Here is a 14108-nt window from a genome sequence, read left to right on the forward strand (position 1 = left end):
ACAAATATACTTGAAATTGCTAACGTACAGAGACCTGTAAAATAGGACTTTTAGTTTTAACGTCAGACATCTTTTGTGGTTTACCAGCTTGTATTTGTCCTGTATTTTACTGTAATGTATGGAATTTCATTTATACATTTTCTTAACTACCCTCTGTAGTTGTTACCCAGTCACCCACTTGTAAGATGTTTGAAACCTTTAACTCCTTGCCTAGTAAAGATAAGACAGACCTGGGACACTCTGAGAAACTCCCCGAGTCCATCCCTAGTAGCAGGATCCTCAAGCAAACAAAGGGCCTAAGAAGACGCCAGTGTCACAAGTGCTGAGAGCTGGAACAAACGAGCTGAAGGAGGGATGAAGTAACTCCGTGACCAGAGATGGACACGAGAGACCTAAGGTTCACTAAGGGACAGTGAGAGAAAGGCTGTGGGGACCCCTAAGGAGGGGAGAAGACCCTGACTCTGTTTTTACTATGTAAATGAGTTCTAAGAAGCCATTAGCATCAGACTGCCTTTTCCAAGAGATCTGGTGCCGATGAGTGATTTTGTGTGTATTAGTCAGAGAGGTTTGTTAGTAAGCGGGCACTTGTAGTGGAGTGATCCCCAGCACTGTGAAAAGGAACCCTGTGAGCGGTTCTTCGCAGTCCTGACTGGGGAGTGAAGCTCTTTGTTTCAGGGTTTTTGTAATTTTCCAAACTGACAATGAATTTTAAACCCCATTATTTACCTGTTTTACTACCAACAACCTGCCGGACCCCCTCACCCCAACAGGATTTTTCCAAACAGATCAAAGATTTCTGTATCCTTTGGCACAATTTGTGCAAAACAAACAAAAAAAAAATTAAAAGCTGCTGCTAGGAAAGCAGGAGTTACACTTTTCTGGCCTGGCTGGGGCCTGAGCTGAGGCCTTGGGCCTGACTCCATAATTAGGGCTCTGAAATTTAAGGACGATCTTTTAACCACTCGTTGCCCACCACCAAACATAAATTTACCATTTTTGAATAACAAAACCCAGAGGTTTTTGGTTGGCATAGGCCCCAGTTGTCAGAGCAGGGCTGCATATCGCTCCCCCAAGCCAAGTGATATCAGTTTTGGGGGATTGTGCCCCAAAATATGGCTCAGGGCAGTTTTTGCCCCATCCCAGTGAAATAAAAACAGGGAAAATGTTTGGCAGAGACATTTTTCCTTGGAATGCTCCTTTTCTCCCCACACCACCTTCCCCCAGGGCTGCTAAACCCCAGCCCTCCCCCAAATCCTTTTGGGGCCTCTCTCCCCACTGGGTGCCCCCCTGGCCCTTTTGGGTGCCCCCCCATGTACTTGGGTGCCCCTTTAGATGCCCCCCCCCCCCCTTTCTGGGTGCTCTCCATGTGTTCGGGTGCCCACCTGACCTTTTGGGCACCCCTGATGTGCCTGGGTACCCCTTCAGATGCCCTGCCCAGCCCTTTTGGGTGACCCCATGTTCTTCTGTGCCCCTTTGAATGTCCCCCCAGCCCCCTCTGGGTGACCCCCCCCCAGCTCCTCTGTGCCCCTTTGGGTACCCCAGCCCTCTTTGGGTACACCCCCTATCCATGCCCCTCTGGGTGCCCCCCCCAGACCCCCCCCACCATGCGTTTTGAGCCCCCCCTGAGCCTTCTCCCTCCCTGCCACCCCCCAGGCACAGAGGCCCTGGGGTCCGTCACCCCTCATCCCCATCACCATGGGACCAGGCCCTGTCCCCTTCCCAAAAATCCCCGGGGTGTCCTTAAGGGATCCCGGCCAGCACTGGCCCCACGCCCTGAACCTGATGGGCATCCCCAGCTGCCACTGCAATGGAGGAGACGTGAGTGCCCCCGGGGGTTCCCCACACTCCCCCCAGTGCTGGCACCCCCCTAACCCTCCCGTTCCCCCCAGGGAGCCCTCAGTCAAAGCCTACGAAGCAGCCATGGTGCTGGGTGGAGTGGGGGACGCGCTGGGTTACTGGGGGGGCCGCTGGGAATATTGTACCTCGGGCCCCCAGATCCATGCCGAGCTGGCCGAACAGCGGGGGCTGGAGACCATCACCCTTGAGCCCCCCAAGTGGCCCGATGTGGCGATGACACTGTCCTCCACCTCGCGACTGCCGAGGGCCTGGCCACAGGTTTGAGGGGGTGGGGGAGATGACACGATCTCCATTGTACCCCACAAACACTGGGGAGGGTCCCCAGCAGTGTGGTGGTGGTGGTGGTCCCTGTTATACCCTGGGACTGCATGGTAGGGGGCTGTGGTGAGGTGGGGGGTCCCCATTATACCCCTGCGCTGTATGGAGGGGACCCCATTATACCTCTGAGCTGCTTAGGGGGGTTTCTGAGGGGGTTTGGGATCCCTGTTGTACCCCTGGGCTGTATAGGGAAGTCCTGGGGGAGGTGGGGGGGTCCCCATTATACTCCTGGGCTGTATGGGGAGGGTCTCTGATGAGGTTGGGGGGGTCCTTGTTATACCTCTGAGTTGCTTAGGGGGGGTTCTGAGGGCATTCAGGGGTCCCTGTTATAACCCTGGGCTGTATGGGGGGTCCTTGCGGGGAGCTTTTGGGGGTCCCTGACAGGCCCTGGAGGGGGGTTGGGGGCATCCTAGTTCCACACACCCCTCCTTTTAGGGGATCCAGGGAGGCTTCCTATTTCCCCAAAAAAATAATTGGAGGGGTCCCCATTTCCCCTCAGGGGTGGGGTGGAGGTGTCCTATTTTTCCCCCCGGTTTGTAGGAGTTTGTGTTCCCTTCCCATATTGGGTGCTGGAGGGGGCCCATTTCCCCTTCTCAATTGGGTGAGGTGCAGGGGGAGGGGGTTACTCCTTTCTCACCCAATTTGGGGTGCTCAGGAGTGTTCCTATTTCTCCTTGAGTTCTGGGGTGTTCACGGATGTTGTCCCCCTTCCCCTCCTGTATGGGGGAGGGAGGTACATGGGGCCTCACCTTCCTCTCCTATACGGGTGGCCCAAGGGGGGGTTCTCACTAGTCTCCCCCTCCCCAGGCCTAGAGGGGGAACCCCTCTTACAGGAGCTGGCTCGCCGGTACGTGGCTGCCATGGGTGACATGGAGGGGCGCAAGCCGGGGCCCACCAGCATCCTGGGTGAGTGGCAGGGGGGACAGTCTGGGGGGGTTCAGGGGGTGCCAGGGGAGGGTCTCACCCCCTCCACACCCCCTACAGGCACCTCGCAGCTGCGGCCGGGGGAGCCCGAGGGCTACCGCATCCCCTTCAACCCCAGCGGCACCGGCTGCGGGGCCGCCATGCGCAGCCTGGCCATCGGCCTCAGGTGGGGACAGGGACAAGGGGGAGGGGGGGGGGGACATGGGGACACACATGGGGACAGGGGGTGGGAGTATCAGAGCTGGGGGGGCATGGAATAGGTGGGGAGGGGAATGAGGGGGTGTCAGAGCTGGAGGGGACAGGGATGGGGACACCAGGCTGTCAGATCTGGGGGGGGCGGGATGGGGACATGAGGGTGTCGGAGCTGGGTAGGGGGGACGGACGGGGGGGACGGACACACACATGAGGGGATGGGGACATGGGGGTGACAGGGACATGGAGGTGTCAGAGGCCGGAATATGGGGACACAGAGGGGGGTTGGGACATGGGGGTGTCAGAGGTGGAGGAATGGGGACATGGAGGGGACAGGGGTGGGGAGATGGGGTGTCAGAGATGGGAGGGGGATGGGGACGTGGGGAGACGGACAAGGGGGGATGGGGACATGGGTGTGGGGCCTGGGGCGGGTGGGGAAATGGGGGTGACAGGGACATGGGGGTGTCAGAGGCAGGGGGATGGGGACACAGAGGTTGATGGGGACACGGGGGTGTCAGAGCTGGAGGGGACAAAGACCAGGGACTGCCGAGATGGTGGTGCTGGAGCCGGGAGGCTGGTGACAGGGGGATGGAGACAAGGATAGCGGGGCCAAGAGTGCCAGGATGGGGATGGAGACAAGGCTGGGGCTACAGGGACAGGGCAGGGGACAAGGGGAGGGACGGGGACAGGGCTGACCCACCACAGGTACCCCCACGCCTGGGAGCTGCCGACGCTGATCCGGGTGAGCATCGAGAGCGGGCGCATGACCCACCACCACCCCACCGGTGGGTGCCAGGCCTGGGGTGCGGGGGGGGACACGGACAGAGGACACCAGAGACCTCCTGAAACCCGTCACCTTTAGGGTACCTTGGGGCGCTGGCAGTGTCCCTCTTTGGGGCGCTGGGGGCTCGGGGGGAGTCCCCAGAGCGGTGGGGGGTTGAGCTGCTGTGGGTCCTGCCCCTCGCGTGGGACTACGTGGAGGGTGCCGGGGTGGCCGTGGAGGACAACGCTGCTGCCTGGCCCTTCTTCGGGGATGCCTGGCACCGGTGAGGGGGTCACTGGGAGCACTGGGAGGGGATCAGGGGGGTCACTGATGCCCGCCAGGCTCTATCCCCGTCCTGGCAACGCCTTGGTCACTGCTGATCCCAGTGCCCACCCTGTGTCCCCATGTCCCCAGTGTCCCTGCCAGTGCTGCCACCCTCAGCCCAGGGCCACCCCCCACTCCCAGTGACCTCAGTGTCCCTGGTGTCCCCACTGCCACCATGCCCCAATTGTCCCCAATGTCTCCACAAGTACCTCGTGCCACGGGGGCTACTGGAGAGCCACAGCCCGGTGCCCCCCGTGTCACTGCTTACCCCACTGTCACTGGTGACACCAATGACCCCAATGTTCCCAGTGACCCGTGTCCCTGGTGACTCCAGCATCTCCATGTCTCCTGTGTCCCCAATATCCCCATGTCCCTGCTGACCTGTGTCCCCAGTGACCCCAATATCCCATGACCCCAGTATCTCCAGTGACTCCAGTGTTCCCAGTGACTCCAGTGTCCCCAATATCCCCAGTGATCCCAGTGTTCCCATGACCCCAGTGTCCCCACTGACCCCAATATCCCCCATGCCCTCAATGACTCCAGTGTCCCCATGACCCGTGTCCCATGTCCCTGCAGGTACCTGGAATCCCGAGGGCTGCTGGAGGGTTGTGGCCCGCCGCAGGTTCCAGCCCTTCTGTCACCGGCCGAGCGGGACGCAGCATACCTGGGCTGGGCACTGGAGGGGTGGCCCAGGCGCAGTGGCCACGATGCGCCCATGGTGGCCCTGGAGGCCCTGCTGGCAGATGCTGGGGGGACCTGTGTGCCATGGGGTGCTGCAAGGCGGGGACAACGACTCGACGGGGACCATCACTGCTGGGTGCTGGGGATTGCGGGGGGGGGCTGGTGTCCATCCCCCCCCGGGCTGCACTGCCGCCTCGAGCACCGTGGGAGGCTGCGGGATGCTGCCCACCGCCTCCATGCGCTGGCCGGGGGAGACGCTGAGCCCCCGCCATGTCCCCGGTGTCACCAGCTGTCCCCCTCCTTCTGGAAAAGGTCCTGTGAGTTCCTAGGGTGGAGCAGAGACATTTGTGGGGTCCTGGAGGGGATTGGGAGGTTCGATGGGGGGCAGAAGGTCCCTTTATGGGGTGCTGGGAGGCTCATGAGGGTCCCTGGGGGTCAACAGGGACCTTCATGGGGTGCAGGGGGGGGAGCTTAAGGGAACTTCATAGGGTCCGGGGGTGCTCAGAAGGTGCCTTGGGAGACCCTGGGGGTCAGCAGGCACCTTAAAGGGGTGCTGGGGGGCTCAGGCAAGCCCCTGGGAGGCCACCGTAGCCACATCCAGGTGGCCTTTTCTCCCTCCACCATCAGAGACCTCCCCGAGGAGCCTCAGTCACACCCCCCCCAGTAAAAAACATGTCTCCCCAAGTCACTCTGTGTCGAGGTTTGTGCTCTGCGCCCCTTGTCCTGTCACTGCCACTGCTGAGGCCCCACCTGGGCGGGACTACCAACACCCAAACCTTCTCCAGGCTGAACAGTTCTTTACTGGGCTCTCTCCCAGTCACTCCATCTCTGGTAGCCCAGGACTTAGACCCAGTGGCCAGCGGGTGGGCTCCTCAGTGCTGAGTGGAGCGGGAGCACAGGACCCTACTGCCGCACCCCTCCGAGCGCCACCCAGGATGGAGACAGATTTCGTCGTCACTTCAGTGGGTGCCACAATCCCAAAGTCCTTTGAAGTAAAAAGTGATGGGCCCCCGGGGTTCACAGCCCCCAGGGTGATGTGTCCGAAGGGTGTTGGGCCTGGCTTTAATTGCCCCAAGGGTGGTGGGTCCCAAGGTTAACCACGGCAAGGGCAATGGGCTCCCCTCACCGCTGGGCCCCCAAGGTTGTCCGAAGGCCTCACACGGTTTATACACTATTCCTAAATGTATCACCTAAGTCCAAAGTCTTCATAAGTTTCCACTCAACCTTTCAGTTCTTGATGCTCATCATTTATTGAAGTTCACTACAACACCCTGTCTCAGTCTAATTATTCTCTTCTGGTTCCAATCCTTGTTGAAACTGATTTCAGGGTCATCTTTCGGGTCATCATCTTCTTCATCTTTCTTCCACTAGTTTTCACCTCGCACAATTCTAAGACTTCAAGACATTCTATTAAAAGCTTCGGTAGAGCAAGCAGTTTCTAGATACTAAATTCTCCTAATCTAGCAAACCCCCCGTGTTCAGTCAATTAACCATCCTTTGTTAAACCTGTCTCTATAGGATCAGCTTGATGGGGTTTTAAACCAGCCTTGGGCTGGGACTATACAAGCAGCAGGCCAAGAATGCTTCTCAGGCCTGTTGAGCAGCATTCCGGTTGCCTTGGTAATATTACAGTATAGCTCAGTCCTGGACACATTTCACTAGGCCTTAAAATCTATTTCAAATATACCAGAGATTATATTTTAAATTCTTCTACAGGTGTGAGGCCAAAGGGCAAGTAAAGGGCAGAAAATCGTGGAGTGCAAAAAGGGGTGGGAGACAGAAAAGGGCTGGGTGGGCAAAAAAGGGTCAGCAGTTCAAAGAGCACATAAAGGCCAGAGAAAAGTGGGGGCCGAAAAGCAGCAGGAGGTCAAAAAGGAAGGCTGGAAGGGAAAAAGAGGCCAGAAAAATGTGGAAGCCAAAAAGGGGTGGGAGACTGAAAAGAGCTGGGAGGCCGGAGGGAAGTAGAGGCCAGAAAAAAGCAGAGGCCAAAAAGGGCTGGAAGGGACGGATTGCAAGTGTGGGCCAGAAAAAACTGGAGGCTGGAGGGCAAATGCAGGCCAGAAAAAAGCAGATGCTGGAAAAGGCTGCAAGGTCTGAGGGGCTAATGCCTCTCGGTTTCAAAAGGGGTGGGAGGACGTGGGGGAAGTAGAGCTGGAGAAATCACTAGAAAAGGAATGAGGAGTCCTGCAGGGACGGGGTGGAGAGAAACAGGGTCAGGGAGCAAGAGGGAGGGAGAGAGAGAATGATGAGTGGAGAGTAGAAAGAAGAGAGAGAGAAACCAAATGTGGGGGGGAGGGAGGGAGGGAGGGAGAGCAAGAGACGGTAAAAAAGGCAGAGGGCTTGAGGGGGTGAGAGAGGGATCGGGACAAAGAGAGGGAGAAAGGAAAGACCGTGATGGGCTGGAGGGTGAAGGGGAAAAGGGCACAGAGCAGGACAGGTTGTCTAATCCTAATAATGGCACAGGGAGCTGGGCACGGGGTTATACTGGGAAACAATGGGACAGGGAGTGGTATGGAGCTCTAGAGGCAAAATGTTCAGGCGAGGCTGGAGGTCAGAGAGAAGAGAAAAGGGACAGGCAGCGAGGCGGTGGTGGAGAAGGAAACCGAGAGACAAGGAGAAGGACGGGAGCGAGGCAGAGAGGGGGAGAAAGGACGCCAAGGCAGCGATGGGGAGCAGGCCAGAGGGATCAGGAAAGAGAGGAGGCAGCACAGAGGCATCTAGAAGTGAGGGACAGGGAGCCAGAGAGCAGGAGACGACTGCGGAAGGGAGAGGGACGGGGCACAGGATGCTGGCCTGGCACCAACAGGAGCAACAGAGAGAAGGACAGAGAGGTGGAGCGTTAGAAAAGACGGCGACAGAGACCAAGGCAGAGAGATGAAGCAATCAATAGTCGAGACCAGGAGCAGCACAGAGGGTCTGAGAGAGGGCGAGGTGAACAGGGTGGAGGAGGGGGACAGGGAGATAGAGGAGCAGGGGTGGGGCACGAGCGAGAATATGGGATAGAGGGAGGAAGAGAAGGAGGGAGGGAAATAGGAAGGCAGGGATAGGGAGCGGCACACACAGGCATGGAGAGGGAAAGAACGCCAGGGAACAGGCCAGAGAAGTTGTGGGGGAAAAGAGACTAGTGCCGATCAGGACAAAGAGCTGGAAAAGGGAAAAAACAGTGCTAGGCTGCAGGAGAGAGACAGAGGATGAAAAACAGGAGAGGGAGCAGGACAAGGGCGCCTAGAGAAAAAGAAAAAGGGAGAGCTAGAAAAAGACAAAGAGGGAGCAGAAGAGGAGAGCAGAGGTAAAGGGAAGAAAAAAAAGTCACAGCGTTGGATAGAGGGGAAACAGGGGAGGGCCCAAAAATCACAGGAGAAGCGACAAGGCCCCAAGTGCCCCGAACCACAGCTGTCGCTCCCAGCGCTGCCAGGGACATTTCCCAGTTCAGACCCCTCTTTCTCCTTTTCTCCTCTGTAGCTCCAGTCACCTGGCTGTTCTCCACCTAAAAGAATACACGGTGTCTCTTGGCTCTTATGAGACCAGGCTTCCCACACACGCAGCCTCGCTCGCTCGCACGCTACGCGGCCGGACCGCCCTCGGGGTGACACACACAGCCCCTGGGCGCCTGCTGGGGTCTCTGAGGGGGCTCCTTCCTCACCCGGAGAGGCAGGCTCTCTCGTCTGCAGCGGGAGGCAGCTGCTGCACAGATGGCCTTAATTTTCTCCTTCTTTCCCTTTCTCTGCCCTCTCGGGCTTCAGCTGTGGCAGCTCCTGTCCACTGCCCCCAGCCAGGCAGTGCCCTGCCCGTCCCTTTTCACCCCCGTGCCCTGAGAAGCGCAGGACCAGGCAGAGACACCCGATTTGTGGGAACAGACTCTACCACTGCAACAGTGGGGATGTTGACTCCAGCCGGGGTGCAAGGGGATTTCTCCACAAAGCTCGCACCCCTACCGCACATTTTACCAGAGACTCATCGAGTGTGGATACAGCTAGTCGTTGGGTTCCGCAACACAAACATCCGTGTGCAGGATGAGGGTGGGTTAGTTCTAGAGCCTGGTGCCAGCAGTTGATGTTCTCTTTGCACCTGCCCATCGCCTCCTGGGGGCATCTCCGGGGGGCTTTGGGAGGAAGGCTCTAGTCTTTCTCACCTTGTTTTTCCCCCAGAGCACGTGCAGATTCTCTTGGCCAATTTCTTGAATAACAAGAGGGTTTTTCAGCCGGTTTACTCATTCTGTCTTATCTAAGAGAAGCAATGGAACTTCTCCCGTCTGTACATGGCTATCTTTACTCATTATCAAGAACCAACTAGTTAGAGCACACCTGTTCCCCAAGGACAAAACCATGATATTTTGCTGAACATTGTAGTTCTTGGTAGATTTTCACAGTGAACTGCTTTATTTTGATGAACACAGTCCTGGGTAAAATTCCACAGAACAGTCTGGGCAAGCAGGATTCTTAGCAAGATTCAAAAATACTGTAAGTAAAACTGTAAGTTGCTATAACTAAGTAAATAAGTTGCTAAGCAGCTTGCTATTAGTAAGTAGCTAAGTAAGTCTCAAAACAAGTCATCAGTTCTCTGCATCAGACACAAAGAGAACAGGGGGCAGCAGGGGCTGGGAAGTACAGGAGGCCCCCCCACAAGCTTCCAGCAGTTTGCTGAGGAAGCGGCGGCTGGAGATCTTGATCTTGTCTTCTAAATCCATATGGACGAGCCCGTCCTCCCTGTCGCTGTAGATCAGGATCCCGGTGGCTTCGCGGTCCTACCCCAGGATCATCCAGACCTGAGGGGGGGAGAGTGGGCCTTGAGGGGGCTGGTGGGGGGTCCCAGGGGTGCTGGGAGGGTCCCAGAGGGGCTGTGGGGTGGTCCCAGAGGGGCTGGGGTAGCACCTGAGGGGATCTAGAAGGTCCCCAAAGGAGCACGTGGCGGCGGTGGCTTAGTATAAAGAGGGGGTCTGCGGGGGGGGGCCCTACCTTGTTCTTGGTGGGGGTGACAGGCTCCAGGTGCTCGCTGGAGATGCTCACCACTTTCTCGCTGTCCTTCAGGCAGACGGAGCACATCCCACCCTACAAAAACAGAAAAAGGTGGGGGGGGAAATCAGCATCATCATGTGTGTTACACCCTCCCTGTCCCAAAAGCACCCCCCGAACCGGGGCAGGGGGCTCTCACCGTGACGCTGCGGATGACGCCGATCTGTCCCACCGCCTGACTGTCCGGGTAGGTGTCACGGACCTTCACCTCGATGTCGGTGGTCACCCAGTCGCTGGAGCTCTGCTCGATTCCCGAGCTGGGGATGTGGGGGCTGTTATCCCCCCGGGAGGGGGACCCAGGGGTCATGGAGCTGTTGCCCACAGGGCTTGGGCTGCGGCTGTCCTGAGGAGAGAGACAAGGTGGTGTTGGGGGGTGTAGGGGGGCTACAAGGTGGGTTTGGGGGTTATAGGGAGTTTAGGGGGGCTGCTGGGGGGGCCCTTGGGGATGCAGGATAGGGATGGTGGATGCTCGGGGAGATCCCCCCTGTTTTGCTGATTAAGGATAGCAATTAAACTCAGACACCAGACTGAAAAGAGCAGGCGTATTTCACTGGTGATAGTCAAATTATATAACAGCGTAATACAGAAAACATGCAGTAAGAAAAGGCAGAGTAGTGCAGCTAAAGCAACAAACAGGAGAGCACAGGGTAACGCCTCAGAGCATCCCTGCCCGAGAGAGAGCACAGGGGTTAAGGCAGATCCCTCAGCCCTTGCCCCCGCTGCCAGCCCCCAGCCCCGCGGGCAGCCCCGGTTCCAGCGAGGGTTTGCAGAGCCTGGCCCGGGCAGGGGGAAATCCTACGCGGTGCCTCCGCCCGGAGCTGAGGCCTCCAGAGGCGCTGGGAGCGGGCCCGGCCTTCTAGCCCCAAAATCAGCCCGGCAGGAGAGCCGGCGCCTTTGTTTGGAGCGGGAATATCTGGTTTGGCTCTCACAGGAGATTGCCCCCGAGCCTGGCCAGGGCTCAGGGGAGAAGCTCAGGGGTTTCCCTGCTCATCTCTTGGATCACGCGCAGGGTCTCACGGGTACGGCAGCGGCACGAGCCCGCGGGACGTCTGCCCAGCCCCCGTCCCCACCCGCCACGGCACCGGGCGCTCCCAGCATCAGCGCCAGCCCAGGGCAACGCGCGCGGCCGGTAACTCCACGGTGCCGGGGGCCCCCGGCAGCCGGGAACAGCGTGGCCGCCCCGATGGCAGCGTGGTCGCCGGGAGCGGCGTGGAGCAGAACCTGCCTGGCAGAGCGAACACCTCGTCCCACGCCGAGGTACAGCCGTGGGGGGGCTCCTGGGCGTGGGTGCTCGGGGACACCGGGTGCTCGGGGCCTTTGCGTCCCCCCGGTGCTTTGGGGCCCTGGATGCTCGGGGTCCCTGGTGCCCCCAGATCATGGGTGCTGCGGGTCCCTGGTGCCCCATGTCATGAGTGCCCAGAATCCCGGGGTGCTCCAGGTCCCTGGGTTGCCCGTAAACCCTAGAAAGTCGATCTGCTCTCCTCTCACAGACATTCGAACCTGTGATTTACAAAGAACTAGTTGTGGTAATCATTTTTTATTGTTGGTGGTTGGTTGTTTATCTGGGAGCCTCTGTAACGGTGCCGCTCACCCCCCCCGTTGTTCTCAATGCAGGACGCTCCGGTGACACGGCGCGACCTCAAGCCGCCAAGCGCCATCCCTGTCCCCAAGGATGGGCCCCAGGGGACAGACGGGGACTCCCCCACTGTGCCTGGCACACTCCTCCCGGCACAGAGCCAGGAACACCCACATCCCTGCTGAGCCACCGCAGCAACCCTGGCAAACCCCCTGGCAGAGAAGAGCTGCCCAGAGACCCTCCTCTTCCTCACCTTCAGCCACCCCGACCAGCAACACCCGGCTCCACGCCGGGAGAGAAGAGCGGAGCCAGGGATGCCCCAGGATGTGCTGTGCCACACGCTCTCGGCACCGGTTTTCGCAGTGATCCCCCAGTAAATGGTTTGCCGACAGCCAAGCGTTTCCTCTGACTCTTTGCCGGGGTGGGTTTGGCACCGCCGGGACTCGAGGGGCGCCCGGCTTCCCTCCCGCTGCCGGCACGGCATTCAGCAAAGGCCCGGCGCTCTCCATCGCCGCGGCGCAGAGGGCCCCCTGCCTCGAGAACAGCCCCGCAAACTCCACAAAAACTCGCACTTTTCTCCCCAAACGCGAGCGGGGAGGCTGGATTCGGTGCAGCTGGAACCTGTGGCTCACCAGTGGCCCGTTCCCCGGTGCCTACCGGGAGCCGCAGAGGCTCTGCCCCCGCTCAGAACCGCTGACGTCAGCGCTGCAGCGGGAGCTCCAATCCCGCTCCAAAACCGCCGGCACCTGCTCCTGGATGGAGCTGCGGGGAGCGAGGAGACCGTCACCCAGCGCCCACCGACCCGTCGCCTGCCGGCACGCCACGCTCAGGCCATGATACTCACTACGGCCATGTTGCAGCGGGTCTGGGCATCGGCGATGGCGCCAAGGGGTTTGAGGAAGGCAAACGCGGTGACTCGGCTGTGTCACCAACAACCCACCAGCAAGCGCACCTTGACCCGGCGCCCAGAGACGGCTTTCCGCAGCCAGTTATCGATCGCCGGCCAAAACCTGCCGAGGGAAAAGGGTTCAGGGGCACCGGGGCCAGCAAGTCAGGACTGGCCTAAGACCCCACACACCTTTGGGGGTGGCAGAATACAGTGGGGGGTAGGGAGCTCAGAACCGCAACGTCCACGAAGGCCTCGGCGGCACCGGCGGAAGGTGGCCAGGCTGGTAGGTGACTGTGGGTGCAGGAATGGGGGGAGGGGGGGGCTGTGGATGCAGGACAGGGATGGGGGATGCTTGAGAGGCCCTGGGGATGCAGCACCGGGGAACCCGGGCGCTTGGGGGTCCCTATATGGACGGATGAGTGTAGTGGGTGCCAGGTCCCATCTCCCCCACCCTCACCCAGAACACCCCCATCCTGACGCCCTGCAAGGAGCTGCCAGCAGCCCCCGGCCCGGTGAGCGCCGCAGCCGGCAGCGCGGCGGCCGTGGACTTTGCCCTTCCCAAGCTCCCCAAGCGGCCGAAGAGCCGCCAAAGCAGCACCAAGCGCCGCAGCCACCGCGGTGCTGCCAGCGGCGGAGCCCCGACGGCCACGCGCAACGCCGTCCCGCTTAACAGTGAAGGAAGCGGCCGCCACCAAAACGCAGGCGATGGAGGAGCCACCAGGGAAAACAGAGCTCGCTGGCGGGGCCGCCGAAGCGCCGGCAGGTACCGACCTGCGGTTACCAGCCGTGGAGGCGGCAGTGCCAAAAGTCACTGTGGGGCTCGGCCTCGCCGGCGCGGCGGCGCTGGCCACCCCTCAAGCCAAGGAGCCGGTGTTCCAGCTGCCCCACTTGGAGGGGGCTGTGCTCTTCCTCCTCATCCTCCTCCAGGCCCGCGGTGTGTCCCAGGGGTCACTCTGTCACCTGTGTAGCAAGGGGACACAGAGAGGGGGGGCGCACACCGGGAGGAGGGGCGTGAGGACACCCAGGGACGCTTCGGGATACTTGGGGATGGTCCAGGGACAGTCCAGAATTGCTGGGGACACTTGGGGACCCCCAGGGAGCTCTGGGCATGGTCAGGGACACCCCGAGAGCCCCAGGGACCTTTAGGGACCCCCAGGGATGTCTGAGGATGCTCAGAGAGCCCCAGAGACACTCGGGGACAGGCAGGGAGTGCTGGCGGGGCCGAGGGTGGCCAGGGACAGCCAGAGGGCCCCGGGAACAGCCCCGGAGGCCTAGAGGTGGCCGAGGATGGCCAGCGACAGCCGGGGAGCTCTGGGAACACCCAGCGCCAGTCAGAGACCGCCGGCGCCTCCCGGGGAGGGCGGGGGACCCCCGAGGACAGACAGGCCCAGGCGCGGGGCGCCCAGAGAAGCCGGGGGACAGGTGGGCACCGCTGGGGACACCCGCGGAGCCCCGTGCCCCCCCTTCCCGCCCGCCCGTCCCCTCAGGCCCAGGTTCAGCCCCCTCGCGGCCCCACCTGCTGCCGCCGCAGCCGCTCCCGCAGCACCGCCTCGGTACCGCCGGCGGCCCGGCC

General features: G+C 60.3%; 1 protein-coding gene and 1 pseudogene across 5 annotated transcripts; one reads left to right on the top strand and one right to left on the bottom strand.

Annotated features, from left to right (window-relative positions):
• The first annotated feature begins 1807 nt into the window (after nucleotides 1-1807).
• Nucleotides 1808-8549, top strand: LOC141955345 (ADP-ribosylhydrolase ARH1-like; annotated as a pseudogene).
• Nucleotides 8550-8849: 300 nt separating this feature from the next.
• On the bottom strand, nucleotides 8850-14108 carry LOC141955346 (transcription elongation factor SPT5-like). Of its 5 annotated transcripts, none has more exons than XM_074895191.1 (8): nucleotides 14052-14108; nucleotides 13307-13495; nucleotides 12587-12656; nucleotides 12304-12408; nucleotides 11296-11570; nucleotides 10210-10413; nucleotides 10014-10106; nucleotides 8850-9823 (listed from the first exon to the last, which is right to left on the bottom strand). In XM_074895191.1, exons 5-8 carry the CDS (start codon nucleotides 11473-11475, stop codon nucleotides 9803-9805), a joined length of 498 nt encoding a protein of 165 aa, XP_074751292.1. In that variant the 5' UTR covers nucleotides 11476-11570; nucleotides 12304-12408; nucleotides 12587-12656; nucleotides 13307-13495; nucleotides 14052-14108; the 3' UTR covers nucleotides 8850-9802. The 5 variants fall into 5 exon arrangements, with proteins under 5 accessions (XP_074751292.1, XP_074751291.1, XP_074751290.1 ...); XM_074895190.1 differs by having other exon boundaries at nucleotides 12491-12656; XM_074895189.1 differs by lacking the exon at nucleotides 12304-12408 and having other exon boundaries at nucleotides 12491-12656.

Source organism: Athene noctua, unplaced genomic scaffold, assembly GCF_965140245.1.
Source record: "Athene noctua unplaced genomic scaffold, bAthNoc1.hap1.1 HAP1_HAP1_scaffold_156, whole genome shotgun sequence".
NCBI classification, from domain to species: Eukaryota; Metazoa; Chordata; class Aves; order Strigiformes; family Strigidae; genus Athene; species Athene noctua.

What these genes read in the sequence shown, in the direction of transcription:
- LOC141955346 (XM_074895188.1), bottom strand. Translation starts at nt 12,155, where the DNA reads ATGGAGAGCGCCGGGCCTTTGCTGAATGCCGTGCCGGCAGCGGGAGGG. An exon ending in CGAGGTGTTCGCTCTGCCAG is followed by an intron (nt 10,414 to 11,295) that starts GCAGGTTCTGCT and finishes CTCTCTCCTCAG; the next exon opens with GACAGCCGCAGCCCAAGCCC. An exon ending in GCGTCATCCGCAGCGTCACG is followed by an intron (nt 10,107 to 10,209) that starts GTGAGAGCCCCC and finishes CTGTTTTTGTAG; the next exon opens with GGTGGGATGTGCTCCGTCTG.